Source organism: Cylas formicarius, unplaced genomic scaffold (assembly GCF_029955315.1).
Source record: "Cylas formicarius isolate icCylForm1 unplaced genomic scaffold, icCylForm1.1 PGA_scaffold_10__41_contigs__length_53128322, whole genome shotgun sequence".
NCBI classification, from domain to species: domain Eukaryota; kingdom Metazoa; phylum Arthropoda; class Insecta; order Coleoptera; family Brentidae; genus Cylas; species Cylas formicarius.
The window spans coordinates 13,912,800-13,935,241 of record NW_026844214.1 but is presented as its reverse complement, the minus strand read 5'-3'; the positions used below and the strand labels follow the sequence as shown (position 1 = coordinate 13,935,241).

At 37.5% G+C, this 22,442-nt stretch overlaps 1 protein-coding gene across 1 annotated transcript in view; it reads left to right on the top strand.

Annotated features, from left to right (window-relative positions):
* The window catches only part of LOC132708421 (nucleolar protein 4), a 159,729-nt gene extending 137,918 nt beyond the window's left edge, over nt 1-21,811 (top strand). The window contains exons 6-13 of the mRNA XM_060680762.1: nt 323-377; nt 807-949; nt 2,915-3,058; nt 16,486-16,692; nt 17,318-17,464; nt 17,518-17,681; nt 17,775-17,944; nt 20,911-21,811. Of these exons, the coding sequence (XP_060536745.1) occupies nt 323-377; nt 807-949; nt 2,915-3,058; nt 16,486-16,692; nt 17,318-17,464; nt 17,518-17,681; nt 17,775-17,944; nt 20,911-21,074 (1,194 nt within the window). The 3' untranslated portion in view covers nt 21,075-21,811. The remainder of the gene's footprint in view (nt 1-322; nt 378-806; nt 950-2,914; nt 3,059-16,485; nt 16,693-17,317; nt 17,465-17,517; nt 17,682-17,774; nt 17,945-20,910) is intronic.
* The last annotated feature ends 631 nt before the right edge of the window (nt 21,812-22,442 follow it).

The following is a 22,442-nucleotide window of genomic DNA, read 5'->3' as shown; positions in this document are numbered from 1 at the left end:
GAAGTAGATTTATTCCGTTCTAGTGTTGCAACTTTTTAAAATATTTAAATTTTAATATAACTTAAACTGGAACTAATATTTGTCTTTAATAAATAGAATAAATAATGTTTTAATTATCTATATTATAATTGAAAATTGATGGGCTCCCCATCTTAATAATTGTTCATATTTAATATATGGTTATTATATAGTCGGGATATTCTATTCGATCGATGTCGTACGTTTTTTGATATCTGCGGTCCATGTTAAGAGTGTTGTATTTTAGCGTTACTTCTATTGGCATTGCCTAAGAGGATTGTCATTTTTTTATTTTCATTTCCAGGAAAACTTGCCTACCCCAGAGTCATCAGAGGGCAACGATGACGACACTTACAACGGTAAGAATTCCATAAACTTTTGTTTGAGTTTAAATTATTTTTCTACTCCCGTCTGTAAAATATCTAATTACACACGGATTTAGCGTACGGGAAACGTCACTTTACCATGTCATTTTTACCGCACGGGTTTGGGAACAATCGGATGTTTTCGGAGATATTTCCCAAGCATTGAATGTTGACATTTGTCAATTCTGACGGTCATGTCAGTGAATGTATTCGTGTTGTTTTGCGAAAATGTACCCAAAAACTGACGGTCGTAGAAAAATTATGGTAAGCAACACGTTCGGTAAACTTTTTAAGTCACTCGTTTATTAAACACTCGCTCCCCTCGTGTCAAATAAACTCGTCAGTCAAATCCGTTTACCGCACTTGTTGCATAATATACTATTGTTCTTCTTTGTTTTGAGATTTAATAGTCTTTTTTTGCAGGAACAAAAAACGGGTCTAGTGACATAACGGACCTCTCGTCCATGACTGGCGGCGATGAAATGGCGGGACTGTGGGCTCATTACCATTCGGCTTTGGGTTTAGCCAAAGGAAAGTCGACGCCCCCTACGATCAGGGATCAATCTGTAAGTATTGCCGTGTTTGTGTTAGCTATAATATATAGGTATTAAATGGTGCACATGGTATATTAAATTTAACCCATTAACCTGCCTTTGCGTCATTTGCGTTGTTGAGATGTAAAATGACCGCTCATGCGCATAATTAAATTACCTATCTCCATTTTTTTTCATCGTCCCTTGAAAAATTCCTGTATTATCAGCATAACCAGCTCTCCTCTCGTAATCTTTTTAGGCTGCAATTACTGTTCATCTATCTTTTTTTTTTTTTCAAAATTTGAATTTTGTTAGCCCGCACTTCCAAGTGGACACGAATACTTTGTTACTATGAAGTTTTGGTCTCTTTTGGTGGATTTGTTCTCTTTTGGTTAATTTAATGTATAGTATGAAATTTATTAAAAAACTATGTGTTATTTATTCGCCAGCACTACTTTTAATTTAAATATTCACCTGAAAGATGTCAAATTACAATTTAATACAAATAATTTCGAGTCATTATATCTGATTCATAAAAAATAATTTCTAAACTGGAGATACTACAGACAAAAATAATATGACTAAATTCGATATGCTTCATACGAATGTCATTGGTATCAGAGATACAGTGCGTTTAAGGTTTATATTTCTTCATTAATTGAGAATGTCTTTATATATTAAAAGTTGGCAGTTTTAGGTCTCTTGAAAATTAGGAATCTGATACTTATTTGAGCGTTGCTTCTAGAGGGCGCTAGTTTCACTAGAAAATTGAATGATTTTTTTCATCTCATTGAAACATGACGAAAATCTGAAAGAATTATATATTTTATCTAAGTTAATCTAACTCTGACCGTTTCTTAGGTATTTTATTTCCATTTAAGATGCTCAAGGTATTTTCCCTACTTTTTTATAAAAGTTTTGGTAATACTAATAAAAAAACTTCTACCTAAATATATTTTACAATATACCAAACAAAAGTATGATGTTGCTCATTAAATTTTAGTTGAAGGCAAAGTATTCTGAAACCTATAAAAAAATTTACACCCGTTAATGTCAAACAGGATCATTTCGCAGAATTTCAAGAAAAAAAACTCCATCCATATCATTGTGCTCCAATTCAGCGGTTATTGTTTGAAGATTTATTGGAAATTGGAAAAATAATCATTAGTGTTATTCCGAGGAACCATATGTTGTAAAAGCAAGATATTTTCAGCACGCGTTGAAAGTGAATATTTGGTGTGGTGTAATTTCTGATTTATTCCTTGGTCGTTTTGAATTGTCGGCCAATTTAATTGGTTATTTAAACTTCGATCGGCACCATTAAAACCAACCTTAAGAGAAAATATGTTGTTTATGCATCATGGGGCGCCACCACATTTTGCGTTGCCAGTGAGTTACACGAACAGTTTCTGGTGGATTGCCCGTGAAAGTTAATTTGTTTGGCCACCACGGAATCTAGACTTAAACCCTCTCGACTATTCAATATGATTAAATCGTTGCAGCAGGAGTTGTGGCTGAAAATACAAGAAGTCGCAAATACCCTTAGAAATAATAGAAACTATTGAGAGTTCACTTAAAGTTATTACCAAATTTGTTTGTCTTTTAGGTATTTATAAAAAATAATACAAAAAAACTATGCACTTTTTAAATGCAAATAAGTCAAAAACTGTCAGACTTAGAAGGCATAAACAATAGTACAGTATAGTTATATATAGTTCTATATAGTTATATATAGAATATATAGTATAGAATTAAAACGTCATATTTTAACCGAAGCGGGACAGATAAAATAAATATGATTAGATTTATCTCAACTAATACAGTGAAATAAGTTTTGAATTAGTAATTGTTATTTAAGTTAATGTGTCAATTTGCCCACTTTTTATCAATTGCCCTGTATTTACCCCGCTATTTACATTTTCGAAGGAATTGTTAAGCATATTTTAATGAAATTTTCAGATTTTAATAAAAGTGTTAATGGTCGTTTCTGTTTTCAAGAGTCCAACAAATGCGGATGCAAGTTCCGCTCACGACGAGACCAGCTCGAGTGGAAACAAAGACGATGAGGATGACGACGACGACGATTCCGACGACAAAATTGACACCCAGACTCATGATCCCGAACGGCTCAAAGCTTTCAACGTAAGTCACTTGCTTTCTTTTTTATTTTTCAGTCGACTGCTGGAAACTGGGAACTCTCATAATTTAAATTTTTGAAAAAAAAAGACTTCAGATCATTTTGTATCTTTACTTTCCTTCACAAAAATTTTCGAAAATCGTCGCGAAGACTGACTACGTGTATAGGATCTTAAATTTTCCACTACTTCTACTTCTAACTTCCACTACCACTAAAAGGTGTAGAAGATGGCTCTACGGAAGAAAAGAACAAAGGGTACCCAATCAATTCGGGTATTTGATTGTTCACAGCACCATGGAGATGTTAAAATTTGACATAAAAATTAATAAACACGCAATACTCCAAAATATACGGCGGTGCGGTGAATAGAAATCAATAAAACTGATTAGCATACAAAGCAATTAATGTGAGTACCACAACCCCCTACAGTAGGTTTGGAAAATGGACGGAAATATTTTCGATGGCGATTTCTGATTAAGAGATATGACAAAAAGTTATAAACACGATTCTGGGTATGCAGTTCTGAAGAAGTGATGTGGTTCATTGAAAAAAGGCATATTTAAACACATATTTACTGATTTTTTTTTAATTTGGCACTGTTATTGGGTGAATCAAAAGGCTTATTTAGTCCTAAAATTAATGTCTAACCTGCGCGGGGAAGTGATTAATTTGTTAAGGTGCCCCGGGAAATCAGTGGATAGAATAATTTAACTCTTTTAGAGTTAAATTCGCCTCTTAATACACCAAATGACATTGCCAAATTTCAACAGAATCGAATAAATATTTCTTTAGATATAAATAATAAATATATGTTTCATTTTACAAACAATTAAATGCAAATAAAATACCAGTATTACCAAATTCTTTTATGGAATTTTTAAAAAATGGTCAACATTTTTTGTGATGTTTGGAATTATTTTTTCGGTTTAATTGTATATTTTATATTGATTACTGTTAATCCTGTGATAATGGAAATGCGAGTTGTTGACATATATATATATATATATATATATATATATATATATATATATATATATATATATATATATATATATATATATATATATATATATATATATATATATATATATATATATATATATATATATATATATATATATATATATATATATAACTTGCCACATTGCCGTAATTTTTCTGAAAAAATTAACTAATTTTCATAAGAACGCAAAATCAGTCTCTGAAATCCGAATACCTTTTTCATGTTTTTGTGAAAAACTTATTGTGTTTGTGGTCAAAATTGTTAAGGAAAAGAATGTGCCTATATACGGGTGAGTTTTCCTTTAAGTACAAGTTAATTTAAAAGATTTAAAAGTGGTTTCTATTGGACTCCCACTCAAATACTTCACGAAATTAAAACAAGTGTGGCAAGTATGGGGCCCTTATTGCATTTTAGACAAATCCGAGTTATTTAACATACTGCAAGGTAGCCTTAAATAGCTACATAGGAAAGATGTTTGGGTAACATGTTTTAGGATACAAGAATTACAGGAAATATAAGAAAACAATTAAGCTGCAAGTTTTACTAGAACAATCACTCCTTGACTAGAACAATACTCCTTGACAATTACAAATCCTTGTAAACTTCATTGTGGGAGTTTTCGTTTCCCACCACGCCTAGTGAAAATAAAATTGCCTTTCAGTTGGCCAAAAATCACAGAAATGATTACCGGAGAAAAGGGGGGATTATCTTAATCAGTTCAGCTGCAACTGCAACAGGAACAATTTAAACGATAAACCTGCAGGATATTTTCGGGAAATCTGAAGGCATTACAGGAAATTTTTAAGAATTACCAGGAATTCTAGGCAGCTATTCAAAATTTTGAGGTACTTTATTTGTAGGTCACCTACCTCCTTAGTGTGGTAAGTGAATACTGCAGTACGTACACACACAATTTCACACTGATTCTTCTTCTTTCTTTTATAACAGGCCTATGGTCTGTTCCTTCATCAGTCGCCTCTCAACCTGGATGGAGATCGTCGTTCCATCTTTTTCTCGGTCGTCCCACGCTCCGTCTTCCGTCTGGTGATTTGTCTCTAACGATTTTTACTAATCTGCCATCTTGCATACGGTTAATATGGTCAAACCACTGTCTTTTTCTTTGGAGCACCCAGTCGTTCACGTTCTCCACTCCGCACGATTGCCTGATGTTTTCGTTTCTTTGTCTAGCAGTGTTTTTCCTAAGATGCGGCGGAGAATCTTCATTTCCGTAGTCCCCAGAAGTCGTCTAGTTTTTGCGGTATCTGATCTTGTTTCTGCCGTGTAGGTCATGATCGGTCTGATCGTTGTTTTGTAGCCTGGTACTTTTATAAGTCTTTTCGGATGTTTGTTACGCCAAATTACATCGTTTAAGCATCCTGCCACTTTATTGGCTTTTGCTACCTGCTGCCTCACTTCGTCTTCCACATTTCCATAACTGGTAATGTCAATACCCAGATATTTAAATTCCATCTATGTTTGAATTACTTGCCCGTCCACTTCCAGTTTACATCTGAGCGGCTCTTTTGATGTGGTCATACGTTTCGTTTTATGGGCTGAGATAGTCATGTTAAATTGCTTGCCTGTGCGGTTGAAGATGTTTAAAAGTCTCTACAGATCGTCTTCGTTCTCTGCGCATATCATTGCGTCGTCTGCATAGCAGATAATTGTCACTTTATCATTACCCATTCTGTACTACCCAAACGAACTTTTTTTATCATTTCATCCATAATTATATTAAATAACAACGGACTAAGAGAATCTCCCTGTCTGATACCGTTGTTGGCCTTTATAGGTTTAGTTAACTTGTTATTAATACGGGCTTGGATGTTATTGTTCAAGTATATATTTTCTATCGTCTGGACAATATTTCTGATTAAATAGAAATAATTCTATCAATAAATACTGATTTTGTAAATCTGTTTGTTGGATTCGGGACAACTTGAGTAGGCAAAGAAGAGACGAAGGGAAGAATAGATCTTGATTAGTGTCTGACTATTTTCCCAAACCTTGCTTGGCTCGAGAGTAAGCTATGTCGTTGATTTGTAAGTACCACCTACCTCCCTTGTGTGAATAACTATTTAGTAAAAAATTTTTCGACAAGTTATGAGACATCCATCTTCTCTATCCCATTTTTTTTTGTAGACTTGCATATATGCATAGTTTTGATATATTAATCACATATCCTATGTAGGGTCATTCAATTTACCATTTACCATTAGTTTACCAAAAGATGCAATTATAAGGAAACAATGGATAACATTCCTTGTCAAAAATGGAACTGCCAGGGAGGCTGGTAGCTTTAGAAGAGCATCCATATCACTCCTTTAAGCTATAGGAGAGGTGGTAAACACTTGATAAAGTAGATATTGTGATCAGTTGTAAATCGGGTTACTTGTTTTCTGGTCATTCTGTTTGCCGATGGTACTTGACAGCCAGCCCATATTTATAGTGCCTGTTTTGTCCGCGCGGAAACGGACTTTGGCCGCAGCTGGCACAGCAAGAAGTCGCAAAAATTACTCAAGACAGGATCAAAAGATTTTTGATTACTTAACTGACCCTACCTCGCTTTTGGTCTTCCTTCCGGAGGGGTCGGCTCGTGCTGCGTCCTCTGTGCCTCGAGTGGTGAGGAAATTTGTTGATCACCACGCGTATGACCTGATGCGTTCAATGGCACTTTTTGAACCACACAATGAGAGCGACCGATTTAGCGCTTCACCGTGATTTTTAGTGGAGCATGCGCCTAAGGGCGCTGGCGGGTATAGATGGCCAGTTAAGTTCAAGAATTTAATACCGCGAGGAAAGGAAGAAGAATAACTTCTTGGTGCTGTACTCGCGGCCAATCGATAAGCTATAGGTTTATATATATATAAATTCATAAGAAGTCGAAAAATAATAAAATGAAAACTGAACATACCGCCCACCAAAATGCAGTAGGTATTTTCCCAAAAAACAAAAAAGCGGTTCCGAAAAAATGATACCCATGTTTACCTACAGTTTATAGTTTAAAAAAAAATGGAAATTCAGAACTATACTAATAAATATTACTAATAGAAGTGCTAACATCTTGTGTGCTTTAAGCGAAAAATGTGCTTACCACGCTATTGATTTGGTAGAGGGCAGACTTTTACAACAGGTCTCTAAAAGACACCAGTCGCAGTACGAACCTTGACCACTCTGACAATGCCATAAGGCCAGGGTAGACCTCGGCTATACGCGCAAGACGCCAGTCAAGAACTGGAGTGTTTTCCTCGTTTAAGACCACCAGTGTGCCCACATCAAGATTGGGGCGATTGTCACACCATTTATTACGTTGATTGAGGCTTGTGAGATATTCATTATGCCATCGACACCATAAGTGCTGCTGCATTTGCAAGATTAGCTGCCAACGGTTTAGTCTCGACATGTTTGAAGAAGTCATATCAGGGTCAGGGAGTGTCGATACTGGAGCCAACATCAAAAAATGGCCTGGTGTAATACAGCTCACGTCATTGGGATCGTTACTGACAGCGCATATGGGTCTAGAGTTAACAATTGATTCTATTTGAATCAAAACTGTATTGAGTTCTTCGTAGGCCATGATGCGGTCACCTACTACACGGACTAGGTGTTTTTTGACGCTTTTGACGCCGGCTTCCCACAAGCCACCGAAGTGCGGACTAGAGGGAGGATTAAATGACCAATAGATCTGCTCTTCTCTAGCTGCTTCGGACATGATATTGGCTATGTATTTTGACGCAGAAATAAAATTCGTTCCGCAGTCGCTGTGGAGAGCAGAAGGTTTTCCTCGGCGCGCAATCATGCGTCGCAATGCGGCTAAAAATGCATCAGTTGATAAATCCGAAACTAACTCAAGGTGGATAGCACGAACTGAACAGCAGATGAAAAGACAAAAATATGCTTTTAGAGTCTTAGCACCTCGTAGCTTTGCCATGGTAATTTGAAAAGGACCTGCCATATCGACACCAACACACCGAAATGGCTTGAGTTGTGTGATGCGATAAGAGGGCAGATTGCCCATACGGGGAATGTACGGTTTAGGGTTTGCTCGAAAACAGCGGTAACATTGAGACAAATTCCTCCTGATGACTCGTTTGGGAGCAATAATCCAAAAATGTTGTAACAACAAATAGGACAAAGTTTGAAAACCTGGATGCAGGTATTTATTGTGATAATAACAGACTATCATATCTGTCAGTTTATGGTTTGATGGTAAGAGGGCAAGGTGTTTTTGCTCATAGGGAAGCATGGACGTAATTAGCCTTCCGCCCACCCTGAGAATACCCTGAGTATCAATTACAAGACACAACTTGCGCATAGGTTTGGAGCAAGGTAGACCTTTGGAAATAAGATCAAATTCCTGTCGAAAACATTGCTGTTGAACGATTCGAACAAAGACGAGTAATGAGTTATGAAATTCAATTTCATTCATCACTGATGTATCAACAGACTGACGTTTTATTTTCAGATCTATGAAACGCAAAACATAAGTGATAATACGAAGAATTTTCGGAAGAGAAGAAAATCTGTCCAATAAATCCGAGAAAGGAAAGAATTTTTGTGGAAAAGTCAAGTAAACATACCTTTTTGATTTCTCTTTCCGAATATCTGGTGAGTGGAGAGTAGGAGTTGGATTGTTCGGCCATTGGTCAGACGAACGACGTAGCCACTCTGGGCCGTTCCACCACATAGAGTTGTTCAATAGCTCTTCCGGCAACATACCACGTGATGCAATATCACCTGGGTTGAGTTGTGTTGGGACAAATCTCCAAGAAGATGGAGGAAGAATATTTTGAATGTGAGATGGGCGATTTGCGATATAGGTTTTCCATTTATATGGAGGCGCTCTTATCCAACCGAGAGCTACCATGGAGTCAGACCATGCGAAAATGGATTCAAAACCAACATCAGAATAACTGATTTTGATGAAAGAAATTAAATCAGCAACCAAAACTGAAGCTGATAGCTCGAGGCGAGGAAGGGAGATCCTTTTTAGTGGCGCAACTTTGGTCTTGGCTGTCACTAGCGTGGAAAATACACTGCCAGTTGAATCGGCGACTCGAAAATACGCGCATGCGCCGAAACCAATTTCCGAAGCATCGCCGAAAACATGGAGTTGTAGAGACTGAAGATTTGGTGTCAAGATGTACCTGGGAATTTTTATCTGGGAAATCAAGGGTAACTGACTTTTGTATGTCAACCATCGATCGACAAGACCTTGGGTTGGAGTATCATCCCAATCTACACCCTCTGCCCACATCAATTGCATTAGATGCTTTGCAAGAAATATGCAAGGTGATATCAAGCCGATTGGATCAAACGTACGAGCAATGGTAGAGAGAATTGATCTTTTCGTACAAGAATCGTCGGTTCGATTGACCTGATATGGGTCCCATTGGAGACCAAGGACTTTGTGAAAACAGTCAGTGTCAGTGTCTAGTGAAACAGAAGTTTGTCGAATATTTGACGGAATTGTATTAAGAAAGTTGAGATCATTACTTGACCACTTCCGCAGCTCAAAACCTGCGGAATTTAATAACTCAACAAGCTCTACTTTAAGAGTCAATGCTTTCTCCAAGGTGTAAGCTCCTGTGCAGATGTCGCCGACAAATATGTCGAACTGCAGAACTCTTGAAGCGTTAGGATATGCTTCTGAGCCCTCTCGTGCCAGTTGCAAAATGACTCGAAGTGCCAAATAAGGAGATGATGCGATTCCAAATGTAACGCGGGTAAGACGATAATCTTGGATAGGCTGCTCGGGAGAAAATCTCCATACTAGCTTCTGATAATCCCGATGCTTGGGGTCTAGTACAATCATACGATACATGGCTTTGATGTCACAAGAAAATGCTAATGGAAATTTTCTGAAGTTAAGGCAAATTGCGGTGATGTCTTTTTGGAGTTTAGGACCTGACAGAAGAAACTGATTGAGTGATCCTTGTGGAGTAGGACAAGACGCATTGAATACTACGCGCACGCTTTGGTCACTAGCTTTCGTAACCGAATGGTGAGGTAGATAATACATTTTTTGAGTATCAGTCGAAATTTCAGGAGAAGCAACAACTTCCATATGTTTGGAGTCTAGATACTCACGAATGACAGCAGAGTATTTTTCATAGAGATCAACATCTTTTAAGAGCCGTCGCTCTAAAGAATAGAACTGTTTCAGAGCAATATCCCTAGAACTCGAAAAAACAGGCTCGTCTGCTTTGAAGGGAAGAGATACTATAAATCTCCCAGACAATTCCCGATAGTGAGTAGTGTTAAAAAATCGCTCACATAACTTATCAGACTCAGACATAGATTCAGTATGAGGAACCTCGTCAAGTTGCCAGAATTTGGACAAGGTTCTCTCAAGAGAATCTGATAAAGTGAAGAAGCTATGGCGTGGATGTAAACGAGAGTTGCCAGATGATTTGACATTTCCCATGATAATCCAGCCGTAAATGGTGTTTAAGGCAATGGGATCATGTGGAGATTGCATAATCTTGCCATCCAACATGAGTAACGGAAATATGGAGGCACCTAGTAAAATGTCGATTCCACTAGGAGTCTTGAAACTTGGATCGGCTAACTTAATATGAGACAAATGATCCCAGCTATTGTGTTCTACTGAAACAATAGGCATGTTAACGCAAATGGACGCTAATATGACTGAATAGACTGCCACAAAAGGTTGATTCAAATCAGGCACGCTTAGTTCGAAAGTAGTGTAGTCTCTCGATGTAGCAACTGACGTATCACCGATACCTTGAATTTCAACACTTCCACCGTAGCTTTTCAAACCCAATCTTCGAAAACACTTCTCAGTGATGCAGTTTACCTGACTCGCGCTATCCAGCAGCGCTCGGCAAGTGTGTAGGTTGCCATGTCTGTCAGCCACTTGTACGAGGGCGGTAGCGAGTAAGGTTGAGTCGGTTATATTCGCCGAAGAAGAGGCATATGATTTAGGTGAGTTTAGCTCTACCGATGCAGAAGATGCAACGGAGTGAGGAAGTTCGCATGATGAGTCATGTGGTGTCTGTGACGAATTGCCTTTGGAAGGAGAATCGGCTCCCCAGTGGAGTAAAGTATGGTGTGTCCGACTTTGACAAAATTGGCAAGCTGTATTGCTCGAACATTTTTTAGCGCTGCACCGCAAATTGAGGCATAATGTGCACAAGCGATGTTGCTTGACAATGGTGTAACGATCACGAGGCGTTTTCGATTTGAAAACTGAACATTTAATCAACGAGTGTCTACTCTGACATCCTAATGTACATTTTGGACTATCCTGCGTTAAGAAACCTTTAGGATTTAATTTAGATTTAAAACTGCGTTCGCTTTGGTTTCTGACTGATTTTGTTCGAATGGTGTCTTCTGGACTTGAAAGTGCAAAGGACGATAATGCCTTGCAATTTTTATCTAAAAATTTGATTAAATCGTCGTATGAAGGAAGCTCTACACTGCTGTGCGCAAGCTCAAATGACTTAGCTGAATGTACATCAATTTTTGATAAAAGCAAATTGAGAAGAATAAAATTCCACTCGACAGTGGGAAACCTCAAAATTTTCAATGCCGCCAAGTTTTCTTGAAATGTGTCAATTAAACAAAACTAAATGATCGTCTGATGACATTTTAGGAGCGTTGTGTATGTTGTTCCAAAATTCAGTGGCCATTAACCTTTTGTTCTGGTATCTATCACGCAATGCCTGATAAGCAACGGGGTAGTTGCTCTCAGTCATGCGCAACGTTTTTAATAAATTGAGGGGTTCACCTTCGCAATGTTTGACCAAAAAACCGAATTTTTGAATTGCCGGCATGTTCGCGTCATTATGAATTAAACTATCATATAAGTCAATGAATGTCGGCCAATCTCGGTAATCGCCCCTGAAAATTGATACATCAACCTCATATACTTTTTGGTTAGTGGTAGCATTAAAAATTGTTTGGTTTGATGGGACAACAGGACTTTGAGAAGTCGAAAAATAATAAAATGAAAACTGAACAGTGCCAAATGATTCCTTTTTTTTCTAACCCTACTGATAAAATTTATCAATATGTTACCAACTTTTTTGTTGATTTTTTTTATTTCCAACAAGTCAAAATAATCATTTCTTTCCTAGAGCAGACACCAGCAGATCTCTAATCTTCAGTGGTAGTGAAAACAACATTCCAAGTTATAGAGAAGCCTGGCACAGAATAATCAGCGGTTATCAGTTTTTAAAAAGAACTTAAGGCAGAGTAACCTATTTTCAACAAGTAAAGTGCTTCTGATTTAAATTTTGTTTCGAATTTACAGTTAATGAAATTTTTGCTTTAGTTATTTTACTAATAATTAACCATAGTTTAATGTATTATAAATGAACATTTTATTGCTTACATCTTCTTTTTTGCAATTTTTAGAGGTGGTGATCCTCTCAAATCAAATAATATAAAAGTTCCTTGAAAATAGTAACACTGAAGCATCTTATGTCGGACGCCATTGTACAAATAAAAAATAATTATTATGCTATTAAAAAATGCAGCATTTATCTTTATTTAACTTCTTATTGTGTTTATAAGCAAAAATATCTTCCGTGAACTTCAAAACGAGTTAATAAAACACAATATCAATTGTTATTATAATTAAAGGTAAGTCGTAGTTGTGGCATAAGCCACAATCTTGTCTACAAAACAGGACTGGAATGTGCATCTGGAAAAAACTATTTCTTAATAAGAAATTTTTTTAACAACACTTTCTACACCTTTTTTTTTGCCTGAAAATTTATGGGATTTTGACATATTTTGAAAAAATACTGTTGTTGGAAGCCGCAAGGCCTTGGTATTGGTATTGGTATTAAAGGGGGGGCGCCCTCGCGGGCGTCCAAGCTCTTAGGCCACCAGATGGGCCCGTTGTGCCCCCAGGCCGCTCTAGAGGGCGTCCAGAATGCCGCCCCTCCTGTAGAAGGTCAGCAACTCCTTCAGCCCAATACCGTGCACTAAGTCCGGATCGATCAGGGCCGTTCCGAAGACTCCCAATCTTGCCCATGTCAAGGCAGGGCACTCGGTGAGCAGATGATACGGGGTCTCCTCCCCTTCCATGCACCACCTACACTCCGGGTCGTCTCCAATGCCTAGCAAGCAGAGATGCCTCCTAAGCCTGCAATGTCCTGTGTAGGCCCCTGTTAGTGCTCTACACTCCCTCCTGGTCAGTCTAAGCAGCTCCCTGGTGCGAGGAAGGGCGGGCCCATCCATCATAAGCCTCGCCTGCCTCATTCCCGGAGCAACTCTCCAGCCCCCCGCGGCCCGGTCTCTCGCCCAGGCTTCGAGAGCTCCCCGCCTCACACACGGGGCGATCCCCAAGCGGGGCTCTGGCCCTATATGCCTATGCGAGGAGCCCTCCCTGGCTAAGGCGTCCGCTGCCTCATTGCCCCGGACACCGGTGTGACCCGGGACCCAGACCAACGTGACCTTTCTCTCCTCAGCCACCCTCCTCAGTACCCCTTTGCACTCCTTTATCAACAAGGAGCGCGTACGCACTGACTCCAGCGCCATGAGTGCAGCCCTACTATCCGAGCAGAAGAAGACTCTCCTGCTTCCGTAGTTGAGCCGAAGCACCTCTCTGGCCGCCATCAATAAAGCGAAAATTTCCGCCTGAAACACAGTGCAGTACTGACCCAGAGGGACCGACAAGCTTGATCCCGTTGTCTCGCAGTACGCTCCAGCTCCGGCCAGATCTCCCATTCTGGACCCGTCCGTGTACCAGACAAGTCCATCCCAGGAGCCGACTCTGCCCTCTCTCCAATCTTCCCTTGATGGAAAGAGAAAGGTCAATTTATCAAAGAAGGTCATCTCGGGGATCATGAAGTCACTCGGCATGCCCATGACCCCGCGATCCCCGCGACAGCCCTCTAAAATGTCGTACGGACCCCGATTGAGGGTTCCCTCCCTCCAGAGCCCGCAGCTCGCCAGCCTCACAGCTGTCCTGGCCGCCTCCATCTGCACCCGATCCGCCAGAGAGGGCAGCCCCACCAGAGCCTCCAGGGCCCTCGTGGGCGCCGTTCTCATGGCGCCCGTTATGCAGAGGCAAGCCAATCTCTGCAGTCTGTCAAGAACTAGCCTTGCTCCCGCTCTTCTGGTCCCCGGCCACCATGCCACTGCCCCATGCGTGAGCATAGGCACCACCATGGTACCGTAGATCCACTGCATGATCTTCGGCCCCAGGCCCCAAGTGCCGCAAGGCCTTATGAGTCGAACGTCAGAATTTGCAGTTAGAGCTGCCATTGGTTAAAAACAAAATTTCAAATCTCGTGCATGCGCATATCTAACAGACCTCGAAATTTTGTAAAAGGCAGGGCCTCTATATGTCTAATAGCTATATGGGTCCTACTATTGGTAAAAATTGATGCGCCTATGTTATAACCTGCACTTTGCGCTATTTTATTTGTAAACAGCGATCTCCACACACTAACTCCTTTTAACCTGAGTATTCCAAATTTATTGACGATCATTGGTTAAAAACTAGATTTTATATTTCTCGCATCTGCATGTTGAATGAACCTTATCAAATAAAAAAAATATAGTTGCTTCATAGGTTCCTGTTTTATCAGCATTTGGCAGCAATTGTCACCCGTCGTTTGAGTATTAATAATAATTAACCCCAGTCAATTTCATTACGAGGAAAATACAATAATGGTACATGGAGAAACTGATATGATTCAAAAGTACGAGAAATTATTATTGACCGGTACCATAAAGGGAAAACAATGCGTGAGATTTCCAGTGAATTGACTGTGGCAACAACTATGTTTTATTTAATTAAGAAATGTGATGAAACTGCCGGTATTGATGTTTACGGTAAAAGCTCAGGCTCCGTCCAAAAGCTGTTTCTGAAAAGAGTGTAAGGCGTTTAATTAGAATATGTAAGGAGAAAAAATACACTACGAGAAATAACCTCAAGGTGGAATAGAGAAAATGGAATGAATATTTCCATGTTTGCAGTATACATTTTTTATTTTTGGGCATGATGGGGATGTATGTCGGCCAAGGGCTGGAAACTTTACGCTCTATTCACGGCACAGTAAGCGCAGCCACATGTTAAGATGTCGTTGAACATTCGCTTTAACCAAATTCAGTAAAGCTATATCCACCCGGAGATTTTATCTTTCAGCGAAATCTGCCAAAAAATGGATAAGAAAAAATGATATTAAAGTTTTATCATATCCCTCTAGCAGGCCGGATCTTAATCCAATAGAGACATTTGGCACAAAATGAAACAAAGGCCAGAAAATGAGCATATTTTACCACGAGTACGTGGTAAAGAAATATGAGATAGTTTCATCCCCGAATTCTGTGAAGACCTAGTTGGTGCAAGGCGTAATGGAGTTCAGGCTGTAAGTCGAGCTAAGAGCTACGTCACTCGTTATTAATTTTTGTATTTTAATTTGTTACAAACCACTTGTTCCAATATTCCAATATTAGATAATAGTTGTTAGGACTCAAGTATCAGGCACGTTGTTCCATTTACGCAGTATAATAATGCACCTAAAAGTTACCATTCAAAATTATATCCAACATATCTAAATCCCACTCCAGACGGTAACTCATTGACTGTTTAATGCCGACATTAATAATTAATGATAATTAATAATTAATTATGTGACGAGCAGAATTGTTTTCTGTAGTCCTTGACCCAGACGATTGTACTGTAATTATGATTCAAACCGAAAGTGGTTTTTACTCTAGGCGAGTTCGGTTTTTGTCGTAGGATGCCATTGTCTGTCTAAAGCATAAAATATTGCGATGAGTTTGTTTTTACTTTGACCTTCACCAATCTTAAACTAAGAAAATCCTCGGCAGCTTCTAAGAAATCGAATTGAATGTTCAAATGATATGCGTAACTCCCCATGAGTTGGGCCACTTTTTTTTTGAATTAGCATAAAACTAATTCCCAAAGGGCGCAAAATATTTACTTCCTCTCAGAATTCATTAAGTTTATGTGTACACTTTTTTCTCTGGTTTTATTGTTTATTACGTTTAGTCGTTAATCTGAAAAGTGCAGTGTTCACAAATGAATCTCAAACAGCCCAGATCGTTCAGTAAATCTTCAAGTAACAGTAAAAAGAACCTTATTTTAGATTTTTTTTAAAGTCACTGTTAAGTTGTAAACAGTTGGAAACACGTTCAACTCAGCTTTGGTTTGTTTTGACGACAACCCTTTCAAACAAAAAAATTAATCACTGCTCGAAACTTTTTTATCCAGTGGCAAATTAAAGTTTATTTCAATCGACAATTGCAAGGAATTTACGACGTTTCGGGAAGTTCTATCATTCCCTGTTGCTAACTAAAGACTGTAGGTGTATATTAAAGGTTACACTTTAAAATAAACCACGGTGCAGCCATATAAAAATATAATTTCTCACATTTAATATTTGTGAGCGATGAAGATATCGAATATTCTTCCACTTGCAGATGTTCGTCAGACTGTTCGTAGACGAAAACCTGGACAGGATGGTACCGATTAGTAAGCAGCCGAAAGAGAAGATCCAGGCAATCATCGATTCATGCACCCGACAGTTTCCGGAATTCGCCGAACGGGCTCGTAAACGCATACGCACCTACCTCAAATCGTGTCGGAGGAATAAAAGGGCGAGGGATCCGAATTCACCATGGGATACCGTAAGTATTTAGTACCAAGTAAGATGTTTACGGTACACTACCCTACGAGTATTTTGACGTGGCACTGACGTCGTCATAGTCGAGCAAACGTCATATTTCGTGCTCGATTGTGGAACCAATGGGTCACCACGACGTCAATTGCTGACTAAACTGAAATACGACCAACGTCAAAAATACTTTACCAAAAATCTTTTAATTATAAAAAATTGACAAAATGTTTTTAATTTATTTTTTAAAGGTAAATATTTTTATAAAAGCTAACTTTTTGGATGAATTCTAATTCAAGTGGTAACATAACCATAAAATCTTTAAAATGTTGTTAACTGATTGCCACAAATCACAAAAAAACAAAATTTGTCTAATGGCGTTCCACCCTTTTTTTATATGCATATGTATTATCTTCGGAACCCACGTAATCCTCTAAATTTCCTGACAGTTGCTTATGTTATACTTAAACTTCTTTTATAATTAAGCCAACTTGGAGTATTTGTGTTTCTTGTTATTTTGTTGAAATTTTGATGCTTTGGGTCCTACTCTTACCAAATAAAAATTCTCTCAACGAGATTTCTTGAAGTGGAAACTGGAACTGTCCTTCGAAGACTGACTTATATAACTTTGGTTCCAGTCGAGACCCACCCCTGCCCACCTCACATCAGTGCAAGCGGAGCAAATATTGGCCACCGCGTGCGAAAACGAAAGCCATAATGCCAAAAGAATGAGGTTAGGTTTGGAGCCCGTCAGTCAGCCCATGCCCGTATTACCTGGGGCACAGGTAAATTACTATTTTTAATTCCAAATTCGCTTCCTTTAAGAGTCTATTTTCAGCCCACGGATACAACGGCGTCGATCACCAGAGGCATAGAATTTTCGAACAGCGTGAAACTAGAGAACGAGGTGTCAACGACATTTCCGTCAACGACGACGCCCTCTACCACGCCTAACTCGATTACCAAAGGTTCCATAACACCCGATCTGAAGTCGTCTTTAAGGTGATTTTATTGTATCTAAATAAACATAATATAAGATTTAATCTTTATATTTTTAAAACACCTTATAAGTATACATGTTAATGGTTGTTTCAGTTTGTCAAATAGTTTAGGGGTGGGTACTATGAACGGAATTAGTACCAATACTCCCGGGACAACCCCGACGGCTATGTACAGGCCCAACTTTTCGCAGGCGTTTCAGAGAGCGGGACCCTACCCCTTGTTTCCAGGAACTCCTTTTGGAACCACCGGGTTATTAGCTAACGGTAAGTACTATATTACTTACTAATGATTTTTTTAAAATAATTATTTTATTTTTTTTTTGCCTCTTGTCAGGATTTATTTTTAAGTTTACTTTTATTACCCTATTTGATTCAACGCAATTTCTCACTTTCTCCATCTCTTCCCCTCTCTAACGTGCAGTGCCCGCACGACTATCTCTGACGAATAAGAAAAAGAACTTATATATTTGTGAATACATGTTGCCTATAGAAAATAGCATAGAAAATAAATTGCTAACAGTTCATGGGTCTTTGGTTTGGTAATGTAAATTGTCGGAACAATATATTCAAATAATAGTTACTAGCTTTTAGAATTAAATTTCTCAGTTAAGAAAATTCAGTCTTTTTATTAATCATAATATAATTATCAATGAAATCGATACACCATTTAAAAATTAACCAATTTAGCCCTCCTTTACCACACAGCTTAGAAAACAGTATAGTATCAGATATATCGTATATGTATTAATGGTAAAAAATGTATTATGTTCCGAGGAGGCGCAGAATTTTCCCATCTGTTAATGGTGGTCAAATACATCTGCTAAATTGTACAGTATACCAATAATTAGTATGTAGCTAAATTGTTAATTGATTCATTTCGCTTGATTCAGATTTCTTATGCAGTTACTTTAAAAACATAAATTTAAATACTTTAAACGCAATAGTATATTACGCAACAAGTGTGGTAAACGGCATTTGTCACGAGTGTTTAATAAATGAATGACTTAAAAAGTTTACCAAAATATTCACTAACATGACTGTCAAAAATTCACAACGTAAAATCTACGAAAACATCCGATTGCTCCTAAACCCGTGCGGTCAGATCCCGAAAATGACCGAAGTGGCTCGGATCCGTGGGACAAGAAACTCAAGTGGTAAAGTGACGTTTACCACACGCTAAATCTATGTATAATTAGAGTTTTTACAGAAGGGAGTAGAAAAACCTAATTAATGAATACAGTATGATCATAGCAACTGAACAATTGAAAGCGAAAATCTGGGAATAACCATAAGACGAACAAGACAATAAAAAAAAGAATATAGGAAAAATATAAGGAAAGCTAAAACAATGTGAAAAAACATTACCCTCAGGTTTTTATAATAACGTTATAAATAAAAATAAAAAATACACATTTTCAAGGCAATAGTTGAAAATGTATTTATGAACGAAGTGTATAAACGAAAACTGAAGCAAACGGTTAAAGCAACTAAAGTACTGGATAAGAAATGTTAATATTTACATTGCAGTAGTATCCATTTTAACCTGGAGACTGAGGTGTGAAAAATTATGTTTGCGTCAAACTATTTATGCATATCTAACTTAACTAATATTAGGTACTTAAACTTAGTGACAAACCAATTTAGACATACATACTAAAATTCTAGCAAAAAAATTTATTTAATACATAGTGAACCCAGTGAATATTTCCCAGATATAATCCTTGGCTTCTTTAGAAAAAGTTATAATTGCTAGCCAACATATATCACCGCCATATGTCGAATGTCATAGAAAAAACCTTATTAGAATTTTTTTTAACGTTTGCTTTGGCATTAAAATTATTTGTAAAAATTCGAAATTTCAAAGAAAATGATTTTTTTCTTATTCTTAAAAATATCAAAGATATAATTTTATCAGGAACCTTTTTAGACTGTATATTCGCAGAAACTTTTGAAATGTTCATACGGCCACCGTAATAAATCTGGCACACTATTTTTAACGCTCTGCATATTCACAAATAGCACGGCTTAAAAAAAGAGGAGCATTTTTATTAATGTTGCTTGTACCATAATAAATTAATTTGCTCTATTAACAACGATACGGTAAGATGTTTTTCAGGCAGATGTTCAGAAGCTGTACTTATTTTTGGGTTTAAATTCAAAAATCTAGTTACTTCAGTAATTATTCTTAAAGCAGATTTATATCAGTTACTTATATGGTATAATTTTGGTAAATCCAGCACCAACTGACAAACAAAAATCCTGCGACACAAAAACGCAACATTTAAAATTTACTGTTTACTTGTTCGACATAAAATAAACTTATGTTTCTATTTACTTTTGTCAGGTGCCAATAATTTTCTATATTCAAACAATTTATTTTTTCAAACTTCCTGAAAATAAATAAATAACATATTATGCAATTGCATTTTTCGGCATTTGAGTCACAAGTTTATTTGGTACGGGCACAGCGAGTGTTTAATAAATGAGTGACTTAAGAGGTTTATCAAACGTGTTGAATTACATTCACTGACATGACCGTCAGAATTGACAAACGTCACAATTCAAGTCGCGCGATAATATCTCTGAAAATCTCGGAAATGTCCGAAGTGATTCAGATCCGCAGGACAAGAAACTTACGTGGTAAAGTGATGCTTTCCGCAGGCTAGATCGGTGTATAATTAGGTATTTTACAGAAGGAAATAGAAAAGGGTATTTTGTCTATACATGTAAGTGGACTCAGTTTGCAGACTCTCGGTTATTGCCTGCCTGATGCCGTCGAGTTCTAATTTTTGCCTTTTTCCTGAAGAACTTTGGTACAGATGGTAAACTATTTCAATTCAACGAAAAAAATTAATATTTTGATTAAACACTAATTCTGAGAGACTTATTATGACTTCTGCTGAACTATTTACATGTTTGTGCAACATTAAGTTCTCCCTTACCTATGTGTGTATTTTTCTAAACAATAAAAAATAACTCCATCAAAACCAATAACCGCGCATATAACCTTAAAAGTGACTGTCCTTTTCATGGTGACTCACCGATTGTTTACAGTCTGTCGTTTCTCCGCCTTACTGTAGAGGTCGCGTTCCATGATGTTAGTTTTCCGACTTAAGAAATAAAGGTTTATTTGGAAAATTGCGGTCTAATAATTTAACCGCAACCTACCATACCGTTTAACATCGGACGTGTTTAGAATCGTTGAAAATAATTTCCGATTGTAATTTTAGGGCCCGCCGATTTGAGTATAAAACAAAAGCCACTCGTCAACCACAAACTCAACGCGGGTGAAATGGCTGCCGTTAGGCAGCTAATTACCGGCTACAGAGAATCGGCCGCCTTTTTATTGAGATCGGCTGACGAACTCGAACAATTGCTGCTGCAACAGCAATAGTGTCAACTTTAATTCACTTTTCGTGTGACCCGGACGGTTTCCGTTGAAGGACAATTTGTCGCTGTGATTGTGACCGCATCTATTGGGATTAAGGGGTGTTTGATCACTTGCCATATTCGCTAGTTAACGGTGTTTCCACGTCGGGAGCCGTCAAGCCAGAGCAGGGTATCCAGTAATAATTTCGTTTATACATTGTTAATGCCACACACACGTAAACCACACTCACACACGCGTTTCTACTTTAAAAAAGGCGACATTTAAATAGTCATGGCATACACTTAAGTCTAGCCCCCCTCTCCTTTTGTAAATACTCATTAAATTATTAAATGTACACTACCAAAGACATTATTTGTATAGTTTTATATTCTTCGAAGAGTATAAAAGAGTCATTATGAAATAATATATGAACAAACAACAAAAAAATTAAATTTATTTAGCACTTACACTTTAAAACGGATCAATGTATTTCAAATTATAATTTTAAAAATATATTATATATAATATATGTTTCGTACATTGTAGTCCTATATCGAGAACATTATTTAACACATTATCGGTTTGATGAAATACTGTGATTGTTTTTTAAATGTGCATTATATTTTTCAACTCACTAGATATGATGCTGTCCCATCAATTTTAGCACATTCCATTGTAAATAGATATGATTGTATTTTGTCTTGATTCACTGCCAGAGAAGAATAAATACATTATAAACCTATAAAGTGTTTTATTTTTTGAAATCTAGTAAGAATTGAGCTCATGTGCTATTTTAGCTTTTTAATTATTATTATTATTTCTCTTATTGCCAATACCCATTGCCATAAAACATGTTTCTGTGGTTCAGTCCGTCTTATGCTTCTTCAATGGTTCTGATGTAGAGATTAAATGTACATGTGATACTTAAAACAAATTCGACTGCCCTTGAAGTACCTCTGTGCTTTATTTTTGCTTTTCACCAACTAATTTCATTCTTGGCTCTCTGCTATATTGCAAAATTTGTTATTTGTTATTGCAAAGTGCTGATGAAGTACTTATGAAGCAACAAAAAAATTGAGAAGATTCATTTTAAATCTCGTTTATAACCCACATGCCACATTGAACAACCAACATGGCCGCTGACAGATAGTCAAGTAGTTTGGATGCTGCATAGCATTTTTCTTAAAATATGTATACATCTCGTTAAATGCTATGGGAAGACGAGTTATATGTGTGTGGAAATTACTGTTAGAGCCATGCTCGGAAAATCATTCCCTTCTCTACAAAAATATCAATACCGCCTGCAACGCATCAATTTTTACCATACTAGGGTCACTATATTATCTAATATTTATATGGGTTTTAAGCCCAATTTTCACGATCGCCGTTGCA